This window comes from Rhinoraja longicauda, chromosome 30 (genome assembly GCF_053455715.1).
Source record: "Rhinoraja longicauda isolate Sanriku21f chromosome 30, sRhiLon1.1, whole genome shotgun sequence".
NCBI classification, from domain to species: domain Eukaryota; kingdom Metazoa; phylum Chordata; class Chondrichthyes; order Rajiformes; family Arhynchobatidae; genus Rhinoraja; species Rhinoraja longicauda.
The window spans coordinates 12,287,247-12,312,292 of record NC_135982.1 but is presented as its reverse complement, the minus strand read 5'-3'; the positions used below and the strand labels follow the sequence as shown (position 1 = coordinate 12,312,292).

At 46.7% G+C, this 25,046-nt stretch overlaps 1 protein-coding gene across 1 annotated transcript in view; it reads right to left on the bottom strand.

Moving 5' to 3' along the window:
- Window positions 1–25,046, bottom strand: part of LOC144607906 (uncharacterized) — a 44,596-nt gene that overhangs the window by 1,943 nt on the left and 17,607 nt on the right. Inside the window, exons 5-14 of the mRNA XM_078425034.1 lie at window positions 23,190–23,370; window positions 20,821–21,068; window positions 16,681–16,855; window positions 14,431–14,531; window positions 13,308–13,397; window positions 10,107–10,235; window positions 8,704–8,826; window positions 4,411–4,575; window positions 2,776–2,943; window positions 670–830 (exon numbers count right to left, since the gene is read on the bottom strand). Of these exons, the coding sequence (XP_078281160.1) occupies window positions 670–830; window positions 2,776–2,943; window positions 4,411–4,575; window positions 8,704–8,826; window positions 10,107–10,235; window positions 13,308–13,397; window positions 14,431–14,531; window positions 16,681–16,855; window positions 20,821–21,068; window positions 23,190–23,370 (1,541 nt within the window). The remainder of the gene's footprint in view (window positions 1–669; window positions 831–2,775; window positions 2,944–4,410; window positions 4,576–8,703; window positions 8,827–10,106; window positions 10,236–13,307; window positions 13,398–14,430; window positions 14,532–16,680; window positions 16,856–20,820; window positions 21,069–23,189; window positions 23,371–25,046) is intronic.

Sequence of the window (25,046 nt, the reverse complement as noted above, 5' to 3'; positions counted from 1 at the left end):
ACCCTTGAGATCTTCGTTTTTTTTCTCCCACGCTCCAAAAAACGTGCGGGTTTTTAGGTCAATAGGCTTGGTGTAAATGTAAATTGTCCCCAGTGTGTGTAGGATAGTATCGGTGTGCGGGGATGGGTGCGGACTCGGTGGGCCGAAGGGTCTGTTTCCGCGCTGTAACTCGAAACTAAACAAAACTAGACTGAGAGTGTAGAAAGAAGTTAGCCAACACAAAGTGGAAGAGGAAGGGTGAGGCAGTGGCTGGAAGTGATAGGTGTACCAGGTGAGGAGGGAGGTGGGCAGATAGAGTCATGTTGGAGGCAGGCGAGGGGGGGGGGGGAAGGAATGGACAGAGGCTGGAAGGTGAAAGGTGGCAACACAAGAGTCTGAAGATGCTGCAACTCTATTGTACCACCACCACCTCCTTCCACATCAGGTCTTGGTGTCTCTGGTGAAGGACTAGCCATCACCTGCTAAATGCTCACTGTGGTTTTCAGTGCACGTCTCAGTCACACCACATCTGCGCCGAATGCTTTTGGACCGAATGAACGAGCGGATCATTGATGAAAACAAACCGCTGGAGGATCTCAGCGGGTCAGGCAGCATCTGTGGAGGGAAATGGACAGGAATGGATGTGTCGGGCCGGAGCCCTTCCGCGGAACATTAAAAACCATCCCTTACCGGAAAGCCGCACGACCTTTCCTCTTGATTATACCCCTGGCAATAACTCGGAGTTTTCTTGGCAAACGCAGCGTTGCAGAGCCGAGAACGTTTCATGAATGCAATGCCACAGCTGACCGGACAAGGGCTCCACGGTGTCCACGATGACCAGAACCCAGTGACTGAAACCAAACAGCAACAATAAATATCAACGGAGCTCGTCAGCATCGTTGCCTCCGCCCGCAAACTCTCACTCTCCTTGTGTCCAGAGACCAGAGCTGATGGGGGGAGAGGATTCTGACCCCGCACACAGGCAGATATCATCGTGCCACCGGACTCCTGTCACTGGTTTTACACTGGGGCACGAGAAAGGAGCATTTGTGAATCTCCATCTCCTTTTAGCAGGTCACTGTGGTCTCAGCCTTTTGTTGTCAGGCCTGTGGGGCAGTGACTGACTTGCACAGAGCAGGATCCCACAATGAGCAGTGGGGAGCTGATAAGTTTGTTTGGAGTGACAATAGACAATAGGTGCAGGAGGAGGCCATTCGGCCCTTCGAGCCAGCACCGCCATTCAATGTGATCATAGCTGATCATTCTCAATCAGTACCCCGTTCCTGCCTTCTCCCCATACCCCCTGACTCCGCTATCCTTAAGAGCTCTATCTAGCTCTCTCTTGAATGCATTCAGAGAATTGGCCTCCACTGTCTTCTGAGGCAGAGAATTCCACAGATTCACAACTCTCTGACTGAAAAAGTTTTTCCTCATCTCCGATCTAAATGGCCTACCCCTTATTCTTAAACTGTGGCCCCTGGTTCTGGACTCCCCCAACATTGGGAACATGTTTCCTGCCTCTAACGTGTCCAACCCCTTAATAATCTTATACGTTTCAATAAGATCCCCTCTCATCCTTCTAAATTCCAGTGTATACAAGCCTAGTCGCTCCAGTCTTTCAACATGTGAAGTTGGCCAAAGTGACGTTGGAAAGGAACGGCAGACACAGGTTCATATCGAGGATAGATACGAAGTGCTGGAGTGCCTCAGCGGCTCAGGCAGCATCTCTTGAGACGAGGAAGGGGTGAAGGGGAAGACGGGTCCCGGCTCGAAACGTAACCCGTCCTCTTCCTCCAGAGATGCTGCCTGACCCGCTGAGTTCGTGCAGCGCTGTGTGCCTGTCTCACAGTGATGTTGGGCATTGCGTTACACTCCACTGTGGGACTAGCTGCCAGAGAGGTCTTCCACCCACCGGCGAGGGAGTGTTGCAACTCAGCCAGGCGCCGACAGCTCTAGACACTGCGGCTCTCTCTCTCTCTCTCTCTCTCCACATGTGCAGGGGAGCCGCCATGGGGTCTCCTGCCTCTCCCTCAAACCCCGGGCACAGACATGGCTCATGCATCGATCACGCATTCGGTGTTAAGGTTCCTGACTCCGGGCTGCCGGCTGCCCACTGCCACCCCCACCCCCGCCCCCTCCCCCACCAGCTGTGTGTCTGTCCACTTGTCCAGCAAGTCACTGGGCACCCAAGTCAAGTTTATTTGTCACATACACATACAAGATGTGCAGTGAAATGAAAGGTCACCCACGGTCCAGCAATAGAGCAATAACAATAAACAATTACACACACAGTCACAACCAACACAAAACAAAACAACAGAAACATCCATCACAGTGAGTCTCCTCCAGTCACCTCCTCACTGTGATGGAAGGCCAGAATGTCTTTTCTCTTCCCCTGCCGTCCTCTCCTGCGGTCAGGCTGTTGGAGTTGCCAGGTCGGGGCGGCCTCCCTTAGCCCAAGGGGGCAACAAAAGGCGCAGCAGTAGAGTTGCTGCCTTACAGCGCCAGAGAGACGGGTTCAGTCCTGACTGTGGGTAACTGTCTGTACGGTGCCTGTACATTCTCCTAGTGATCTGCGTGGGTTTTCCCCGGGTGCCCTGGTTTCCTTCCACACTCCAAAGATGCACTGGGGCTTGGTAAGATTGTAACTTGCCCCTGTTGTGTGGGATAGTGTTAGTGTGCTCGGTGGACTCGGTGGGCCAAAGGCCCCCTGTTTCCACGCTAAAACTAAACTATGAAAAGTGCCGCAGCTGGGGCCAGTGGTACAGGGGGTGGCTGGCGGGGTTGCCAGCTTACCTTGGCAGTCCCGGCTTTCACAGGGCATGGCCTGCTCGGAGGAACCAGTGCAGACGAGGCCACCGTTGGTCGGAGCGGGGTTGTCACAGACGCGGATCCGTTTCTTGTCGCCGGAGCAGGAGGTCGTGCAGGGAGACCACGGAGACCAGTCCGACCACTGCCCATTCGCTGTGGGGCACAGAAACATTACACTCGGCAGAACCGCCCATCAGTGTCCTCACAGGGCGAGGGATTCACGGTATGGTTCACACTGTGGCCTCTTCTCAACGGCAAGCCAGGCGGTTCCCCCACACCTCGGACACCACGGGAGGGTCTCGGTGTGCTGGGGCCACGGGGAGGGGTTTTGGCCAAGGCTTCCGGGCGGCCAATTCCAGCAGGTCCATGATTCCTTCCCCTGGAATTGGAGGGTAAGATGGTGACAACCCCAATCCCCCAACCCCAGGGCCGTTTTTACAGCATTATGGGCCCCCGGGCAAAGCAGTGTACTGGGGCCCCTACCGTTACTCTCCCCCACCCCCCTTTCCCTACCAGCCCCCCCCTGTCGTGCCGGCGAAAAGCACTTACCGAAAAGCACTTAGCGATGGACTTAGGGTGCTACATTGTTGCGAAAAGCACTTACAGATCGCTGTGAGAAGCACTTAGTGACCGAAAATGTTGCGAAAAAAGCACTTATTGAACCTACATTATTAAAGTAGTATTTATTTATTGCAAGTCACTTAACATACACAGATCAGCATGGGGCCCCTATGCTCGTGGGCCCCCGGGCAAGTGCCCATCAGGCCCATGCGTTAAGACGGCCCTGCCCAACCCCTCTCTAGGGGAGTTGGAATCGTAGGGACCACTGGAGTTTCAAGGTGTCAAGCAAGTGGTGGGAGAGGGCTGGAAACCCAAGGGCTGATCTGAGGGGTGGTTGGGACATTGTCCTTGGGGAGATCGGGTAAATACACAGAAACGTTTGGCCAGACTAGGAGAATCAAGAGCCAGACGACATAGGTTTAAGGTGAGGTGGGGGGGGGGGGAGAGAAAGAGATTAAATACCAACCTGAGGGGTAACTTTCTTTTACACATAGGGTGGTGAATGTATGGAATGAGCTGCCGGAGGAGGTAGTTGGGGCAGGTACAATCAGAATGTTTAAGAGACATTTGGACAGGTACATGGATAGGAAAGGTTTAGAGGATTATGGGCCAAGCGGGCAGGTGGGGACGAGTGTAGAAGGGGCGTGTTGGTTGGCGTGAGCAAGTTGGGCCAAAGGGCCTTCTTCCATGCTGTGTGACTCTGTGTACACTCTACCAGGGGATCCATGTGTAGGACGATCAACACCTTGACATCTCTGGCAAGTAAATCAAACTCATTCTGAAGCAAGCCACAGCCCACATTGGTGTCTGATGTACAGAGGGACTTTGTTCAGCTTGCATTACACATGACATGCTTGTTGTTTGATGCCAGGGCCTCTATGCATTTCACATCATATTTCTGGGCGGTCACAAACATGATTTGGGCAAAAAGCCTTTTTCCCAAAGCACGCACAGACTCAGCTTTACTCCCCCCCCCCCACCCCACCCCTCCCCCCCCACCCCCCCCCCTCTCCCCACCCTCTCCCTTACTGTGGGGAGGGGCATTCCGGTGTGGCTTACCTGGGCATGGCTGGAGTATCTTGCATTCCAACAGCTCAGCCGAGGGTCCCTTGCAGCGCATTCCACTCTCCGGGTGCGTGCACATACGAATCCGCATTTTGTTCTGCGACCCGCAGGTAGCCGTACAGACTGACCACGGGGACCAGGGTGTCCAGATGCTGGTGGCTGCCAGATAAACAGAAAGATCTCTGTTCCTATTCATCGCATTCACAGAGTCAGGACGCAGAAGCAGGCCCTTCGGCCCACCGAGTCCATGCCGACCCTCGATGATAATCCCATTTGCCAACACATGGTCCGCAGCCTTTTAAACCTTGGAGATTAAGTGCTCATCCAGATACAGTGCCCTCCATAATGTTTGGGACAAAGACCAATCATTTATTTATTTGCCTCTGTACTCCACAGTTTGAGATTTGTATTAGAAAAAATCACATGTGTTTAAAGTGCACATTGTCAGATTTTATTAAAGGGTATTTTTACACATTTTGGTTTCACCATGTAGAAATTACAGTTACGTTTATACATAGTGCCCCCGTTTCAGGGCACCATAATGTTTGGTACACATGGCTTCACAGGTGTTTGTAATTGCTCAGGTATGTTTAAATGCCTCCTTAATGTAGGTATAATTAAGGAGGATTAGGAGGATTAAAGAAGAGGAGGTACGGACACTTTTGAAAAATATAAAAGTGGATAAGTCTCCAGGTCCTGATAGGATATTCCCTAGGACATTGAGGGAAGTTAGTGCAGAAATAGCAGGGGCTATGACGGAAATATTTCAAACGTCATTAGAAACGGGGATGGTGCCGGAAGATTGGCGCATTGCGCATGTTGTGCCTTTGTTTAAAAAAGGTTCTAAAAGTAAACCTAGCAATTATAGACCTATTAGTTTGACGTCTGTGGTGGGAAAATTAATGGAAAAGATACTTAGGGACAATATATATAATTATTTGGATAATCAAGGCCTGATTAGAAACAGTCAACATGGATTTGTGCCTGGAAGGTCATGTTTGACTAATCTTCTTGAATTTTTTGAAGAGGTTACCAGGGAAATTGATAAGGGCAAGGCTGTGGATGTTGTCTATATGGACTTCAGTAAGGCATTTGACAAGGTTCCACATGGAAGGTTGATTAAGAAGGTTAAATCGTTGGGTATTAATAGTGAGGTTGCAAGATGGATTCAACATTGGCTGAATGGGAGATACCAGAGGGTAACGGTTGACAATTGTATGTCAGGTTGGAGGCCAGTGTCTAGTGGAGTACCCCAAGGATCTGTGTTGGGTCCACTGTTGTTTGTCATTTACATTAATGATCTGGATGATGGTGTGGCAAATTGGATTAGTAAATATGCAGATGATACTAAGATAGGTGGTGTAGTTGATAGTGAGGTAGATTTTCAAAGTCTACAGAGAGACTTGGGCCTTTTGGAAGGGTGGGCTGAAAGATGGCAGATGGAGTTTAATGCTGATAAGTGTGAGGTGCTGCATTTTGGTAGGACAAATCAAAATAGGACGTACAGGGTAAATGGTAGGGAATTGAGGAATGCAGTGGAACAGAGGGATCTGGGAATAACTGTGCATTGTTCCCTGAAGGTGGAATCTCATGTGGATAGGGTGGTGAAGAAGGCGTTTGGTATGCTTGCCTTTATAAATCAGAGCATCGAGCATAGAAGTTGGGATGTAATGTTAAAATTGTACAGGGCATTGGTGAGGCCGAATCTGGAGTATGGTGTGCAGTTCTGGTCGCCAAATTATAGGAAGGATGTCGACAAAATGGAGCGGGTACAGAGGAGATTTACTAGAATGTTGCCTGGGTTTCAGCACTTAGGCTACAGAGAGAGGTTGAACAGGTTGGGTCTTTATTCTTTGGAGCGTAGAAGGTTGAGGGGGGACTTGATAGAGGTTTTTAAAATTTTGAGAGGGACGGACAGAGTTGACATGGGTAGGCTTTTCCCTTTGAGAGTGGGGAAGATTCCAACAAGGGGACATAGCTTCAGAATTGAGGGACAAAGGTTTAGGGGTAACATGAGGGGGAACTTCTTTACTCAGAGGGTGGTGGCTGTATGGAATGGGCTTCCGGTGGAAGTGGTGGAGGCTGGCTCGATTTTATTATTTAAGAGTAAATTGGATAGGTATATGGATAGGAGGGGATTAGAGGGTTCTGGTCTGAGTGCAGGTAGATGAGACTAGGTCAGGGAGAATGGTCGGCGTGGACTGGTAGGGCCGGACAGGCCTGTTTCCATGCTGTAGTTGTTATATGGTTATATGGTTATATAAGAGAGCTCTCAGCACCTACTCTTTCCTCCAGTCTTTCCATCACCTTTGGAAACTTTTATTGCTGTTTATCAACATGAGGACCAAAGTTGTGCCAATGAAAGTCAAAGAAGCCATTAGGAGACTGAGAAACAAGAGAAAAACTGTTAGAGACATCAGCCAAACCTTAGGCTTACCAAAATCAACTGTTTGGAACATCATTAAGAAGAAAGAGAGCACTGGTGAGCTTACTAATCGCAAAGGGACTGGCAGGCCAAGGAAGACCTCCACAGCTGATGACCGAAGAATTCTCTCTATAATAAAGAAAAATCCCAATCCCTGCCCGACAGATCAGAAACACTCTTCAGGAGTCAGGTGTGGATTTGACAATGACCACTGTCTGCAGAATACTTCATGAACAGAAATACAGAGGCTACACTGCAAGATGCAAACCACTGGTTAGCCACAAAAATAGGATGGCCATGTTACAGTTTGCCAAGATGTACTTAAAAGATCAACCACAGTTCTGGAAAAAGGTCTTGTGGACAGATGAGACGAAGATCAACTTATATCAGAGTGATGGGAAGAGCAAAGTATGGAGAAGAGAAGGAATTGTCCAAGATCCAAAGCATACCACCTCATCTGTGAAACACGGTGGTAGGGGTGTTATGGCCTGGGCATGTATGGCTGCTGAAGGTACTGGCTCACTTATCTTCATTGATGATACAACTGCTGATGGTAGTAGCATAATGAATTCTGAAGTGTATAGACACATCCTATCAAACAAATGTCTCAAAGTTCATTGACCGGCAGTTCATTCTACAGCAAGACAATGATCCCAAACATACTGCTAAAGCAACAAAGGAGTTTTTCAAAGCTAAAAAATGGTCAATTCTTGAGTGGCCAAGTCAATTACCTTATCTGAACCCAATTGAGCATGCCTTTTATATGCTGAAGAGAAAACTGAAGGGGATTAGCCCCCAAAACAAGCGTAAGCTAAAGATGGCTGCAATACAGGCCTGGCAGCGCCTCACCAGAGAAGACACCCAGCAACTGGTGATGTCCATGAATCGCAGACTTCAAGCTGTCATTGCATGCAAAGGATATGCAACAAAATACTAAACATGACTACTTTCATTTACATGACATTGCTGTGTCCCAAACATTATGGTGCCCTAAAATGGAGGAACTATGTATAAGCACAGCTGTAATTTCTACATGGTGAAACCAAAATGTATAAAAATGGCCTTTATTAAAATCTGACAATGTGCACTTTAACCACAAATCTCTATTACAAATCTCAAATTGTGGAGCAGAGGCAAATAAATAAATGATGGGTCTTTGTCCCAAATATTATGGAGGGCACTGTGCTTAGTTTAAAAATGGCTAGAATATCTCTTTGAGCTTTAAGAAATTGAACCAGTAAGCCAGAGGGAGTGAAATTGTCCCTGGCGGTTGTACCCAAAAGGAATAATTCCAAATAGGAGGCACTTTACTAATAAAATATGCAGTGACCTGTCTTTGTAACTGAAGCAATACACAACTGGCTGGAGAATAAGGTGGAGAGATCAGACGTCATTGATTCTGCAGGTGGCATTGCAGGCAGATCTGAGTGGTAAAGAAGGCATCTAGTTTGCTTGCCTTCAAAGATTGGAGGGCATAGCTTTAAAGTGAGGGTTGCAAAGTTTAAAAGGAGATGTAGTTACAGGGACAAACTCATGTGGTTACAGGGAGAGCGTGCAAACGCTACACGGATTAGCACCCGTGGTCAGGATCGAACCCAGGTCTCTGGCGCAGTGAGCCAACAGCTCTATCAGCTGTGCCACTTGTGCTGTAGATTCACTGCGGACAATGCTGCAGTTTATTTCTGCAAGGTCTTTCCAACCCGCCAGTTAACTGCGATTCCACTCTGAGCCAAGCAGCAGGCCAAGGACAGGAGTAGTGCCTCGTCCACCCTTCCTCCTTCCAACGGGCTAAACGATCCATTGATCAGTGACCCAAATGCTCGGCAATTAACAAGCTCCGGGACCGGCAAAGCGCTCCTTACCCACGCAGTGAACTCCGTCACCGATATGGCCATTCTGGCAAACACACATGAAGGATCCCAGGGTATTGATGCAGAAGGCGTTGGGGCTGCAGACGGTTTGGTCCATCACGCACTCATCTTTGTCTGCGGAAAGGACAGAGCAATCAACCAGCACTTAATGCAGAACGGAGAATTTACTGGACTTACAGAGATCCTTGCCCGAGAAATTCAGGGCCATAAGGGGAGCAAGGATTCATCCTTGAAGAGTTAAGAGTCCTGAGGGGGGGGGTCCCACCTGAAACGTCATCTGTCCATTCCCTCCACAGATGCTACCTGACCCGGTGAGTTCCTCCAGCACTTTGTTCTTTGCTAAAGATTCACCCCTACCGGCTGGATCAGAGGGATCACAATACTGATCCTCAGGGATCAATATAATGAGCCAGCCAGGGACATAGCCCGAGAGATTGGCCCAGGCATATACAAGAGACAAGCCAGCCCGCATCTGGCTGTCAGTGGGTGGATGTGTGGACTTTGGAATCACCTTGGATCTTGGACTGTCAGGAGATGCATAACCTTGGGAGCACTGCATGGGTGGGAGCTAGTTCTCATTTTATTAGCACTGATCTATGAACCGGGTGCTGCTGAGTGTCTCCAGGAGAGAGGGCTTCGAGAGAGCTGGTCTTCATCCACATGCATTCCCCTGGCCAATATGGCTGTGGTTTATATGGAGGGAGAGGAGAAGGTTTTTCTGTTCACTATCTGGAGGCCATTGATATCACCCCTTCCCATATCAAGGCTAAAAAACAGTCCACGGCCTTTTATCTTCTGAGGCTCAATTTGAAGCAGCTCATTCTGAATCCTATTGCAATATTTTATTCCCACTGAATGACAAAACAATTAAAACTCGAAACTGGAGTTTGAATTTTAGAGATATAGTGTGGAAGCAGGCCATTCGGACTGTGTCTTTGGAATGTGGGAGGAAACCGGAGCGCCCGGGGAAAAACCAATGCGGTCGCAGGGAGAACGTACAAACTCCGTACAGACTGTACAAAGTGGCATGAGCACACAGAGTGTAGACACTGAGCACGTCAGAAACAAAAATATTAAAACCTCAATCCACGGGACAGGAGAAACTGGGACTATTGTTCATGAGGCTGTGACCTACTGACAAACAGATGGGCGAAAGGGTGCAGTAACTGGAGGCATTTGTTGTCTGCGCTGAATCGGAATTGGGAATCTCTCTGCGATTTAACCCTTCCCTGATTTCAGACTAAGCCACTCCAGCACAGATCACGACCGAACCGAGGAATGCTTCCTACCCACTGAGGAGGAGAAAACATTGTCGCTGCACTCCACCTCATTAGCTCAGACCCGAGGCACAACTGACAAGGTGAATCTTTCACCAGGCCCACGAGAATCCTCACCTATGCAGGAAATTATGCCGTCTCCTTCGAATCCCTTCTCACACTGACACTTGTATGAGCCGTAGGTGTTAATGCATGTAGTGCCCGGGAGGCAGTTGGAGGTCTGGTTTTGTGAGCATTCATTAACATCTCAAAGATACAGGCAGAAAGATGCAAAATTACTTTCAAACTCAAACCACGATAACTTCACTAATGCATTTTATATACGGAATGGCAGCGGTTATCACAAGCTCAGCTAGCAGGCCATACAGCCCCTCAAGCCCGTTCCAACATTTAATGAGATGAAGACTGATCTACAACTCAGTTTCATTTCCTGCAGTGCTGTTTGGCTCAGAATAAATACATCGATTTCAGGTGAAAAACTCATTGCGGAACTCTGTTGTGGCAGGGGTCTTGTGTCTTTACCAGGACTCTGTATCATTTTAAGACCAGAGGGACAAAGTTTAAAGGAGATGTTGGTGGCATGTTGGTTTTTACACAGAGTGGTGGGGTGACTGGAAGATGCTGCCTGGGGTGGTGGTGGAGCATATGCGATAGTGGCGTTTAAAAGGCTTTCAAATAGACTAATGGATATGCAGAGAATGGCAGTACATAGATCAGGTGCAGACAGAGGAGATTAGTTTACCGAGGCATCATGTTTGGGTCAGACATTGTGAGCTGACGGGCCTGTACCTGCGCTGTACTGTGACTTTACATTCCTTTAGACATACAAGACAGAGCAGGTCCTTCAGCCCACCGAGTCCGCGCCGATCAGCGATCACCCCGTACGCTTACCTACACACACTGGAGACAATCCTTTACGTCTTTGGAGTGTGGGAGGAAACTGGAGCACCCCGGATAAAACCCACACGGTCACGGGGGAAAAGTGCAAACTCCATACAGACAGCACTGATAGGCAGCAACGAACCTGGGTCTCTGGCACTGTGAGGCACCAACTCTACTACTGATTCACCATGCCACCCCATGACACTGTTATGTGATCTATGTTCACCACCTCTTGTGTGTATATCCAGTCTACCTCTAGTGAGGAAGTGAAGTGCTGATTTTAAAATTACACCTACGATTGATATGAGGGCGAGGGGGGGGGGGGGGGACTGAGGATTGCAGAGATGGGTCTGAGTGCAGCCAGGTGGGAAGGGGCTTATCTAGGCAGTAACAGCAGGACACACTGCCCGAGTCTGTGCTATGTTGTGATAATCCAGGTGTCATTCTAGGTAACAGCAAACAAAAGTAGTTTGTTTTCACCATCTGGTGGCTGTGTTCTGCACAACAGTTTCACTTTGCATCGGCAGTGGTGAGCTCGTCCACCCGAGACAATGGAAAATGATCCACACCAGGTCATTCTGGTGATCATTTTCCAATGTTCTATAGATTCAGGATCAGTTCCCATGGATTGGAGGGTAGCTAATATTATTCCACTTTTTAAGAAAGGAGGGAGAGAGAAAACAGGAAATTATAGACCAGTTATATCAGTGGTGGGGAAGATGCTGGAGTCAATTATAGAAGACTAAATTGCGGAACATTTGGATAGCAGTAACAGGATCGTTACGAGTCAGCATGGGTTTACGAAGGGGAAATCATGCTTGACTAATCTTCTGGAATTTTTTGAGGATGTAACTAGGAAAATGGACAGGGGAGAGCCGGTGGGGGCGGCACGGTGGCGCAGCGGTAGAGTTGCTGCCTCACAGTGAATGCAGCGCCTGAGACTCAGGTTCGATCCTGACTACGGGCGCCGTCTGTACGGAGTTTGTACGTTCTGCCCGTGACCTGCGTGGGTTTTCTCCGAGATCTTCGGTTTCCTCCCACACTCCAAAGACGTACAGGTTTGTAGGTTAATTGGCTTGGTAAATGTAAAAATTGTCCCTAGTGTGTGTAGGGTAGTGTTAGTGCGGGGATCGCTGGTCGGCGCGGACCCGGTGGGCCGAAGGGCCTGTTTCCGCGCTGTATCTTTAAATCTAAAATCTAAATCTAAAAAAAAATCTAGTGTACCTTGACTTTCAGAAAGCCTTCGACAAGGTCCCACATAGGAGATTAGTGTGCAAAATTAGAGCACATGGTATTGGGGGTAGGGTACTGACATGGATAGAAAATTGGTTGGCAGACAGAAAGCAAAGAGTGCGGATAAATGGGTCCCTTTCAGAATGGCAGGCAGTAACTAGTGGGGTACCGCAAGGCTCGGTGCTGGGACCTCAGCTATTTACAATATATATTAATGACTTGGATGAAGTGATTAAAAGTAGCATTAGCAAATTTGTAGATGACACAAAGCTGGGTGGCAGTGTGAACTGTGAGGAAGATGCTATGAGGTTGCAGGGTGACTTGGACAGGTTGTGTGAGTGGGCGGATGCATGGCAGATGCAGTTTAATGTGGATAAGTGTGAAGTTATCCACTTTGGTGGTAAGAATAAGAAGGCAGATTATTATCTGAATGGTGTCAAGTTAGGAAAAGGGGACGTGCAACGAGATCTGGGTGTCCTAGTGCATCAGTCACTGAAAGGAAGCATGCAGGTACAGCAGGCAGTGAAGAAAGCCAATGGAATGTTGGCCTTCATAACAAGAGGCGTTGAGTATAGGAGCAAAGAGGTCCTTTTACAGTTGTACAAGGCCCTAGTTAGACCGAACATGTTCCCAATGTTGGGGGAGTCCAGAACCAGGGGCCACAGTTTAAGAATAAGGGGTAGGCCATTTAGAACAGAGATGAGGAAAATCTTTTTCAGTCAGGGAATTGTAAATCTGTGGAATTCTCTGCCTCAGTTCTCTGAATGCTTTCAAGAGAGAGCTAGATAGAGCTCTTAAGGATAGCGGAGTCAGGCGGTATGGGGAGAAGGCAGGAACGGGGTACTGATTGAGAATGATCCGCCATGATCACATTGAATGGTGGTGCTGGCTCGAAGGGCTGAATGGCCTACTCCTGCACCTATTGTTTATTGTCTATTGTCTAAATCAGTCCGTCAGGTGAAAATTAAACTCAGGGAAAGTGTCTGAGGCTACTCACCTTTGGGAGGAAGGGAGGGGAAATCGAGCAGCCGCCTGATGGAAATGGCGTGGAAGGGCATATAGAAATGAAGTAGAAGGGTTCATATAAAACTGTAGAGTGGTGAGGAAAGAGCACGACAAAAGGATTGAAACGGTCGGGCCCAGCACCTAACACGCTTTATAATTCTCTAATACCATCTAAATATAACTCCTGCAGATACTCACCCATGCAGTGAACGCCATTTCCATCAAAGCCCTTGTTACAATGGCAGCTGTGGGTGCTTCTCGTGCCCCCCACACACATCTTAGTTATGTCTGCAGACCATCAAAAGAGTAAGAGTATCTGTAACATCTCATCTACAGAAAGCTACATTACTAGTTATGAAACAAGCCACATGGAACTAAATTCAAATGAACACCGCAACAAACTTTTTACTTTCTCACTGGTTTAAGATCCCACCTTCGCTGGGTCAGAAGCATCATCCTAGAGTTGCAGAGCAGAGAATCAAGCATTGTGAAAGAGGGGAGAGGTTCAGGTGGAGAGCTGAAGGCCTGAAGATCCAACCAGTGGTGGAGTGACTGAACTATGGGAAGATCAGGAGGGGAGTGTGGATGACTCAGATGGTGGTAGGAGTGAAGGAGATATAGAGGTAGGAAGGGGGAGTGGGACTATGGGCAGATTTAAAAACAAGCAATGGAAAAGTATAAGAAAATAACTGCAGATGCTGGTACAATGGAAAAGTATGTTAGCAGGCATGGCGGTGAGGGTTGAAGGGGTCACGTTGGCAGCGTTCTGGGTCGGGAGGTTGATCGAGCCAGGAGGGGCCAGGTAAGGGATGGACTGGTTGGGTCTGGAAGACTCATCGGTTACCGCACATTGGACAGATTAACATAACCTGTGTGCGTAAATCATTACAACATGTACAGAAGATTGTAATGAAAGGGATTGCAACACAACATCGGGGCGGCACAGTAGCGCAGCAGTAGAGTTGCTGCCTTACAGCGCCAGAGACCCAGGTTCAATGCTGGCTATGGGGGCTGTCTGTACGGAGTTTGTACGTCCTGCCTGTGACTCAGTGGGTTTTCTCCGGATGCTTTGGTTACCTTCCACACTCCAAAGACGCACAGGTTTGTAGGTTAGTTGTGGGATAGTGCTAGTGTTTGGGCTGATCGTTGGTGAGCGAGTACTTGGTGGGCCGAAGGGCCTGTTTCTGCACTGCACCTCGAAAGCCTAAAGTTAACGATACGGGGCTACAATTAACCCCTTGTATTAATGGTCGCATACATCACACACTATGCACAGCCTCGTCAGTGAGGGAATTGATGGGGAATGGCCAGTTGTCCATACCTTTCCTGATGTTAAACAGCCTCTGCGCTATCATAACCTTCCCTGGGACATGCTTTGAAAAGTCATAAACAACTGCACGGACACTGCCAAACTCATCGTCCCTGAAAAGTGTAAATAAACAACGTATGGAGTAGAATGCTCGCGATAAGTTGAGCATTGTAAACGCGACAAGATATACTATAAGAAAATAACTGCAGATGCTGGTACAAATCGAAGGTATTTATTCGCAAAATGCTGGAGTAACTCAGCAGGTCAGGCAGCATCTCTGGAGAGAAGGAATGGGTGACGTTTCGGGTCGAGACCCTTCTTCAGGCTGATGTCAGGGGGGCGGGACAAAGGAAGGATATAGGTGGAAACAGGAAGATAGAGGGAGATCTGGGAAGGAGGAGGGGAAGAGAGGGACAGAGGAACTATCTAAAGTTGGAGAAGTCGATGTTCATACCACTGGGCTGCAAGCTGCCCAGGCGAAATATGAGGTGCTGTTCCTCCAATTTCCGGTGGGCCTCACTATGGCACTGGAGGAGGCCCATGACAGAAAGGTCAGACTGGGAATGGGAGGGGGAGTTGAAGTGCTCGGCCACCGGGAGATCAGTTTGGCCAACGCGGACCGAGCGCAGGTGTTGAGCGAAGCGATCAAGATATCGACAAGATATACTGTTAGGTTGTCACATGTATTTCACTGATGATCAAGTGATCATGATACTTGTCTCCAGCAGTTGAACCTGAATGCAAGGGTAGAGAGAGTTCATGATTGCTACTACCATTAGGAAGGTGGTACAGGAGCTGGGAAGCCATGACCACCAGGTTCAAGAACAGCTTCTTTCCAGCCATAATGCTGAACGCTGCACCACAGTAACCACTGTGGACTGGTGTCTTTGGTTCCACTATGGACTTCAATTTTGCACTATTATGGTTTAGCCTGCGTTGGAGTTATTACTTTATTGTATTATTAATTATTATGTATTTACCTGTGTGCTGCTGCATTTGCAGACTTGTTAAGCAGCAGCAAGTCAGAATTTCATTGTTCTGTGTTCGGTACATGTGACAATTATACATGGAACACTTTGTCATTTTTCGGTTGCCGATGCGGGGCGATTCTTTGCGTACTTTGCGTATGGTGTGCAAAACAAAGAGAACTTCACTGTGATGTGTCACACGGGATAAAGTATCATTCATGAAGTGCCATCCTCTTGACCCTCTCTTGACTCTCGACCCAACTATTCCCACTAGTTGACAGATGCCCACTTGATGGGAAATGTCACACTTTCCACATCGAATGGCAATAAACATTTGGTCAGGCTACATCACAATCTCCAGTTAGCCAACCCGTTGAGTTCTCATTTACTTACAGCATGCTAGAGGTGTCCTCAGCAGCCTGAAGCCTGAAGGTGTGATTATACAGCAACCCGATAGTTATGGGCACAAGGCATTCTGCTTTTTTGTGCCAACCTTTACATTTAGTTTGACCAAGATCCTGATGGGAGCAACAATGAAGAACAGTTCTGCTCACAGACTGAATCACAGCCAAAATGTATTACAATTTTTGACATCGGCAGCGGTAGAGTTGCTGCCAGAGACACGGGTTCGATCCTGACTACGGGTGCAGCCTGTTTGGAGAGTTTCACATTCTCCCCGTCACCTGCGTGGGTTTTCTCCAGGTGCTCCGGTTTCCTCCCACACTCCAGAGGTGTACAGGTTCGTAAGTTAATTGGCTTCAGTAAAATTATAAATTGTCCCCAGTGTGTCTAGGACAGTACCAGTGTGTGGCGATTACTGGCCGGCGCGGACTCGGTGGGCCGAATGGCCTGTTTCCATTCTCTGTCCACGCCCTAAACTAACCTAAACAAATTTTTTAAAAGCTTATACCTCAAGAAAAAGTGTAAGAAAATAACTGCAGATGCTGGTACAAATCAAAGGTATTTATTCACAAAATGCCGGAGTAACTCAGCAGGCCAGGCAGCATCACAGGAGAGAAGGAATGGGTGACGTTTCGGGTCGAGACCCAAAACGTCACCCATTCCTTCTCTCCTGAGATGCTGCCTGACCTGCTGAGTTACTCCAGCATTTTGTGAATAAATACCTCAAGAAAAAGATCACGCAGACATGTTCATCAATCAGCATTCACAAAACAAGGGTTTTCAAAATGAGTTTGTAGTTTGTTTTGAATTGAATGTTGCAGATTTAGATAAAAGGTATCCAATAGATTTGTACACCTTGATCTAGCTTTTAATATCTTCAGTTAGCTCTTACCTGATCCCATTGATTGCAATGCCCTCCGCAGCATCAGCTAAAACACTGACATTCTCCAAAAACTGTGAGAGTTTAGACGACTCCTTTGACCAGCGAACCAATGATGTATCCGATATTGCAAAGTAGGGTGAAATATGCATTTGGACAACATCTCCTATTAAATACTCTCCAATATCTAAAGGACAAAAAGTAAACCCTCATTAATGGCAAATAAGACATCTGCTCTGCCAAATACTTCACACTATTGCACCTGGAGTACTGTGTGCAGTTTTGGTCTCCAAATTTGAGGAAGCATATTCTTGCTATTGAGGGCGTGCAGCGTAGGTTTACTAGGTTAATTCCCGAAATGGCGGGAGTGTCATATGTTGAAAGACTGGAGCGACTAGGCTTGTATACACTGGAATTTACACGGGTGAGAGGGGATCTTATCGAAACGTATAAGATTATTAAGGGGTTGGACACGTTAGAGGCAGGAAACATGTTCCCAATTTTGGGGGTGTCCAGAACCAGGGGCCACAGTTTAAGAATAAGGGGTAGGCCATTTAGAATGGAGATGAGGAAAAACTTTTTCAGTCAGAGAGTTGTAAATCTGTGGAATTCTCTGCCTCAGAAGGCAGTGGAGGCCAATTCTCTGAATGCATTCAAGAGAGCTAGATAGAGCTCTTAAGGATAGCGGAGTCAGGGGGTATGGGGAGAAGGCAAGAACGGGGTACTGATTGAGAATGATCAGCCATGATCACATTGAATGGTGGTGCTGGCTCGAAGGGCCGAATGGCCTACTCCTGCACCTATTGTCTATTGTCTATCCATTTCTCAATGGGAGAGATGTAAATAAACTCTATCCAATTGCCTTGAAATCTCCTATCCCTAAGCCTATTTGCTGACAATCAAAAAGACCTTGCTCTCCATTTTCAATTTTATTTTAAGTATGAGATATTTTAAGCTCTGTTCTTCCTCACAGTAACATAGGAAAGGCCAATGTTGTCAACAATGTTAAATATTGGCTTACAGGTTCCTCCCAGAGCACAACCATCCTTGCTCACCACTGAACCATAGAGTCTGAAACTGCCTTGCCGAATTCTGGTGAAACTCTGGTGAAAACAGCCAAGCCTGCCAGATCCCGAATGCCAAAGTCCTGATCAGTGGCAAGCCTTTGAACCACACATTACGGACACGTGTGCCACAACGCCTGCCCACAACCTGCCTCCTACCCAAGATTAGCCAGCTATCAAACCTGCCAAAGGTCTTAAATATCTCCGAATGTTTAAGACAGCAAAATATAAGTAAAAATTCATTAAAATAATTAATTTAATTAAAGGGGCGCAGCGGTAGAGTTGCTGCCTTACAACGCCAGAGACCCGGGTTCCATCCCGACTAAGGGTGCTGTCTGTACGGAATTAGCACATTCTCCCAGTGACCACGTGGGTTTTCTCCGGGTGCTCTGGTTTCCTCCCACTCCAAAGACGTGCAGATTTGTAGGTTGATTGGCTTATGTAAATTGTACATTGTCCCGAGTGTGTAGGGATTTGAACACAAGGCTGTGTATTTTCTAACTCTGGTCAATGTCTAACCAGGAGCCACTGAGAGTCAGCAAGCACGAGGTGTGTGGACTGTGTGTGGGGCAGGAGAAGAGTAGCAAAGCTTCACCTAAGCTCAACGTCAGTGGCGGTAATGGGAAGGCCAGCCAGGAATGCGTAGCCAACATCCCCACCATGTTTAGCAGCGAGAGAGCCAAAGAGAGACTCTCAAAGACTTAAGGGGAAAAAAAAACGGTCAGTCAATTTAATTAAATATTAGTTACAAATAAGGAAGTGAACCAATTGAATCAATTTTGTGGGTAAAAATCCAGTGCGCAATTTTTGTTAATAGCTTTTGTTGAGATTAGTTGTAAGGTTAATTCTCAATTTACCCCTTTCTCAAAGCCTGCTGCTGCATGAATTTGAGGGAACCTTTTCTGGCAAAGCTTGAGAGGAAAACATGTTTACAGACTCATCACATTGAGAAACGGACAAATGGAGAGCAGTAGCAGGAAACAGTTCCTCGAAGCTGGTTTGTAGGATTCGAGAAAATAAATATATAACCTGAATCTGTAATATCCAAACTGCTAAGTTTCTTTCCATTTCCAAAAAATATCGTAAAACAAGTTTAGAAAGCATTTTACATTCTGCAAAAATTCAATTAACAACTGTTTTTTTTCCTTTTCCCTCGGCATTCGTTGCTTCTAAATGTTATCAGTTACTGAGATGTACAGTGCTGCTTTGCTTACCTAAGTTTGATACCTTTAAACAAATCATAGCACAGCACAGGACCACACCCTTCGGCCCATAACGTCTGTGCCGACCATAATGTTTCGTCTACACATGATCCATATACCTCCATTCCTTGCATAACCATGTGCCTATCTAAACATAGCACAAAAAGTAAGGAAATTTGTGTTTGGTAGATTATTTCTTTGTTGTATCAATGCTTCTTGGCAATAAATCTTATACCGTTGGAAAGCCTGTTTATTTCCCTTTTAAATGGTGCCACATTTGTAAGGAACATGCATTTGTGGGATGAGCAGCAGAGCTGAGTATGTGGGTTGCGCCCATGAAAAATCTGCCAAATCTTCTCTGCCAATGCCAAATAGCTTATTCTGCCATTGACTCTTGTTCGGTGTTGTTTGGTGGATTGGATGATTGAAGTCTGAAGAAACAAGACATATTGGCAATTTAGCAATTTATTCATTTAATAAACAGGAGCCTCAGTAGCGTGTGGAAGAACCATACACAGCCACAACAGCCTGGCACCTCATCCTCATTCTGGTCACCAGCCTGGTCACACACCGTTGTGGGATGGCATCCCATTCTTCAACCAGCATTTGTCGCAAGTCAGCCAACATGGTTGTGTTGGTCACTCTGGCACGAACAGCACGCCCAAGCTGATCCCACAAGTGTTCAATGGGGTTGAGGTCAGGACTGCTGGCAGGCCATTCCATCCTCTCCACTCCCAAATTCTGGAGGTAGTCTCTGAGAAACCCTGCTCTGTGGGGGCGAGCATTGTCATCTTGGAGGATAGAGTTCGATCCCAGACTGTGGAGATATGGGATTGCCACTGGTTGCAGAATCTCATCTCGATATCTCTCTGCATTGAGATTGCCTCCAATGATGACAAGCCTTGTTTTTCCAGTGAGGGAGATGCCGCCCCGCACCATCACACTGCCTCCACCAAAAGATGTTACTCTATCAGGCACCTGATTGTCAAAACAAGAGTCAATAGCAACAGCAGAATAAGCTGTTTGGCATTGGCAGAGATTTGGCAAATTTTTCATGGGCGCAACCCATATACTCAGCTCTGCTGCTCATCCCACAAATGCATGTTCCTTACAAATGTGGCACCATTTAAAAGGGAAATAAACAGGCTTTCCAATGGTATAAGATTTATTGCCAAGAAGCATTGTTACAACAAAGAAATAATCTACCAAACACAAATTTCCTTACTTTTTGTGCTATGTTTAGAAGCATCTTAAACGCCACTATTCTATCTGCCTCCACCACCACCCCTGGCAATGCATTCCATGCACCAACCATCCTTTGCGCAAAATAACTTACCCCGCGCACATCTCTTCTAAACTTTGCCCCTCTCACCTTAAAACTATGCCTTCTTCGACCTTGACTTTTCCATCCTGGGAAAAGGGGGGAAAAAATCTAATTCTAAAAGATCTAAAATCTAAAAATCTCATAATTTTATCTACTTCTATCAGGTCTCCCCTCAGCCTCCGATGCTCCAGATTTGCCCAAACATAGTCACAAAAAGCTGGAGTAACTCAGCGGGACAGGCAGCATCTCTGGAGAGAATGAATGCGTGACGTCTCGGGTCGAGACCCTTCTTCAGAAGTTTGCCCAACCTCTCTTTACAGCTAATACTCTCTAATCCCAGCATCAGTCTGGTAAACTTCCTCTGCACACTCCCAATAGCCTGCACAACCTTCCTAATGGATTGACCAGAACCATGCACTATACTTCAAATGCGGCCAAACCAAAACCTATAAAGCTGCAACAATACTTCCTGACTCTGATGTTCAATGCCCTGACCAATGAAGGCAAACATATCACACACCTTATTCTGTTGCCAGGTGGGAAGAGACAGAATTGTTCTTACCAATTGAAGGGCTGTCAAGAATAAAGTAGTAGCGGATCCGTGAGGGATTTAGTAACTCAAAAGGTAAGTCATCATACGCCTCTAAGGAACTGCCCACCGGTTCAGAAATCTCAGCCTCGAATTCGACCCAAAACTTGTTGGGGTAGAAATCATCCTCACTGATATTGACCATTTCCAGGGTTAGGTTGTGGTTCTTGAGAAGAATCCCAGGAAGAGGTTCAACGAATGGATTTAGCCTTTTCCTATAACTGTGGGAGAAGATGGTCAGCATCAAATCTGCACCCCAGAAACAAAGCATTGGTCCCGCCAGCTAACGCAGGCTGGGTAGCTCTGATCATTCCCACATTCTCCATACCTTTTCTATAACCATTTAACCCGTTAAATCTTGACAAGTCTTCATTTCAGCCACCAATTCTGTCAGCGCTCCGACAAAGGGGAAAGTTAAAACTTTTTTTTACCTGCTCTCACCTTGTTCCTTTTACCTGAATCTCTGCCCTTTCTCTCTCTGTACCTCTTTCTTACACCCTCTCTCTGGCCCCTTTCTCACTCTCACTCTTTCTCTGTCCCTTCTCTCTCTCTGTCGCCTTCTCTCTCTCTGCCCCCCTTTCTCTCCTTTTGACCTTTCTGTCTCCTTCACCGCCCCTTTGATCCAAACACACCGTTCTAAGATGGAACAGGCCTTGGGGGATATTTTGCCCACTGTTTTCACTTCTCCCCCACTGCTCCTATCTCTGCGGCAACTATCTCTTTGTTTCGGGTAACTTTTTGTTTCATCTTTCCAGCCGACCCCCAAGAGGTGGAATCTAACCCAGACATAGAATGATTGTCATTTATGTCTTGGGCCCAGCACCCATAGCCTGCACCAGGAAGTAATGTGTGCCTGGGGCAATGGCACACCACCCAAAGCACAGCCTTCGTCTCCAGCCCCAAATGTCCTGTGACATCAGAGCTTCAGTTTCTAAGCCCCTGGTTACAGGTCAGCAGCACAGAGAGCAGACTGTGTGCAGGGTGGGGTCGGAGAGCTCTCTGGGATGGGCCTGGTTCCAAATGCAGAGAGGTATAGTTGACCTTGCTGACAGGACCTTGTGCTTCCTGAGGTGTGAAGTGAGCTCAATATCCCCAGTTTTGCAGCAGGGCGCGTCCCAATCCATTCTGCATTAACATGCACTTAAAAAATACACAAGCAACCACACCTCTCCCTGGAACCCTCCCCCCACCCCCCCCCCCCCTCCCTTCCTTGCCCACACCCAGGTCAACTCAGCCAATCTCATCCAAAATTCAACATATTGTTCAACATCGTGCCTGAATGTGCATGGCTATAAAATAGATAAATCAAGATGAATATCCTGAACAAAACACGAAGTGCTGGAGAAATTCAGCAGGTCAGGCAGACTCAGCGGAGGGAATGGAAATGCAACATGTTGGGTCAGGACCCTTGTTCAGACCCAAAACGCCTCCCACCCATTCTATCCACGGACGCTGCCTGATCCACTGAGTTCCTCCAGCCCTTTGTGATTTGCTCAAGATTTCAGCATCTGCAGTTCCTTATGTCTTGAAGGCAAGTATCTGTTTTCACACTGGGCATTGGGCAAAAAGCTCAGTTTTAAATTTGGCATCGTTGAATAGTTCAGCCTTCTGAACGGTGGGGGGGCTGCCTTAGTGTCGGTTTCATGGGGGATTATTTTCTCGGCACTGAATTTCCGATGATAGTTTCCAAACCAGAAGCTAAAGAGCACACGATAAACTAAAGAAATGTAATAATTTGTAGCGTTAGCAAAGGAATCCATCAGATATAACGCCTGGAAAATGTTATTCTGATCGAGACATCTCAATATTCCAGTTAGACGATACACAAATCAGTTTGGAAAGGTCAACAACCCAAAATATTCATTCTAATTCCGTCCATTGATGCTGCCTGACCTGCCGAGAGTTCCTATTTTCGGCATCTGTAGTTTTTGCTTTCTGATTATTGCAGATTTACATTTTTTTCTGAAGTGTATGGAGATCAAATCATAAATCACAGGCCCATTGGCAAAGATAGAGTAGACTTTGCAAAATAGCATGCATTGACTATAATCGGAGATCCTGTCCAATGGGGTCAGTCAAGTACAAAACAAAAAGTGCTGGAGGAACTCAGCAGGTCAGACAGCATCTGTGGAGGGAATGGACAGAAAATGCTTCAGGTTGAGACTCTTCTTCAGATGCAAAACATCTCCTGTCTATTCTCTCTGCAGATGCTGCCCGACCTGCTGAGTTACCTCCAGCACATTGTGTTTTGCTAGTGTCTCCAGTTCCTTGTGTCTCCTATGATAAATACAAGTTGGTATAAATTTGTGGTTTATTCACCTGCTCTTTTCCAGCCTGTATACCTGTGAAAAATTGGTCCTTGAGAAGCATAAAATTTAAACCAAGCAATGTGCTTCGGTTCGTAACCGGAGGATGAGACACTGAAGGTGACATTTCCTCCAACGGGTTTTGTTATCAGGCAGGTTTGGAGTTCTGTGCTGTTGCAGCGTTTCAGATCAGACACCGTGATCAGGCCCAAAGGTTCTGCAGACAAAAACAAAACAAAAGCAAACACTGAGGATCAACTGCTGGGCACCATGTCACTTGGATTCCTTACACTGTGGTGGTACCCGGGGATTAGACACTCCCTGGATCATCTCCCTCGGCACGGGTTGGACAGGGCTGGGGAAGGGACTAGTGCTACGGGGTTTGCCTGAAGGGGCTAGAGAGATAACTCGTGCTTGAGACTGAAGAGAGTGTGGATGTTCTGTTGCTGCATTAAAATTACTGTTAATACCTACCTGGCGTCTTGCCTGATTCCTACTGCGTCCAGACCCACTACAACACTAACATTAACATGGGGCAGATTTGCTGGCTTTATTATTTTGGGATCTACTCTGGAATAGATCAGCCACGATTACATAACAGAATGGACTCGATGGGCTGAAGGTATAATTCTGCCCCTATGCCAAATGGTCTTATGGATTCAGGGTCAAAGACAGTTGATAAAACCGGAAATGTTGGAAATGACCAGCAGGTCAGGCAGCACCTGTGGAGAGAGACACAAAATGCTGGAGTAACTCCACTGGTCAGGCAGCACACCTGGAGAACATGGATAGGCGGTTTCGGCTCAAAACCCTTCTTTAGACTAGTGGTGTGCTGGTTTTTAGATGAGATGAGGACGTCAGCAGTCAACGCTTTTTTTTGTTGTAAACTAACAGCTGCAGTTCCTTGTTTCTACAGCAACAGTACAGCATTGCCTGAGCCTGGGTTATTGTCTCGAGTGGTGTTATTGTCTCTAAACACCACCTGGTTGCACCACGGCCTGGTTCGGTAATTCCAACGCTCAAAAGGGAAAGAGGCTGCAGAACGTGATGGGCGCTGTCTGGTCCGATATTGACCTCCCCACCAAAGATACTAGAGCAGTGGTTCCCAACCTTTCAAATATAGCGACCCATTTTAGAACAAGCAATCATGAAGCGACCCCAACCCTTAAAATATCTTATATATACATTCGGTTTTTGTACAACAAACTGCCATATATTGCGATTATTGAATTATAGATTATTTATTCATAAAAAATTCCAAAGCTCCTACAAACATTAATTAATTGCAAATCAATTCAAAATTGTTCGAACACACAAATTTCCACCGTTATGTAAAATATGTTTATGAACTGACTTTAATGAGACGGCTGGTATTGCAGTTTTTTAGCTAGCAATTCTATCCTGGGCTCCGTTGTCGATATGGCACACCTCAAGTCGTCTTCCAGATTTAATTTATTTCGGTATTTGTTTTTAAGGATGAGAAGTTGGGAGAATGCTGCTTCACATAAGTAAGTTGTTGGGAAGGGCAATAAATTCCTTATCGCGATTTCTGATATTACTGGGAATTTTTGGAAACTTTTTGCCCAAAATTCTTGTAGTTGCAATTCACCAAACCATGATTTAGCTTCAAAATTGTTTTTTAAGTCGATGAACTCTTCTTCTGCTGCTTCAGGGATATTAGATACATTGGCATTGAATGGGTTGATTGTAAGGGAGAAAGATTTGCAACATTCATCAGGAAAATAACTTCTTAATCGAACAGTAAGAATTTCCAAATGCTCTTGTATCAAGCTATATAAGTCATCGATGTTAATTTCATTTGCCGCTTCTTCAACAAATTGGACAAGTGTTGGGAACATGTATAATTTCTTATGGTTAATTTTGGTGATCCAG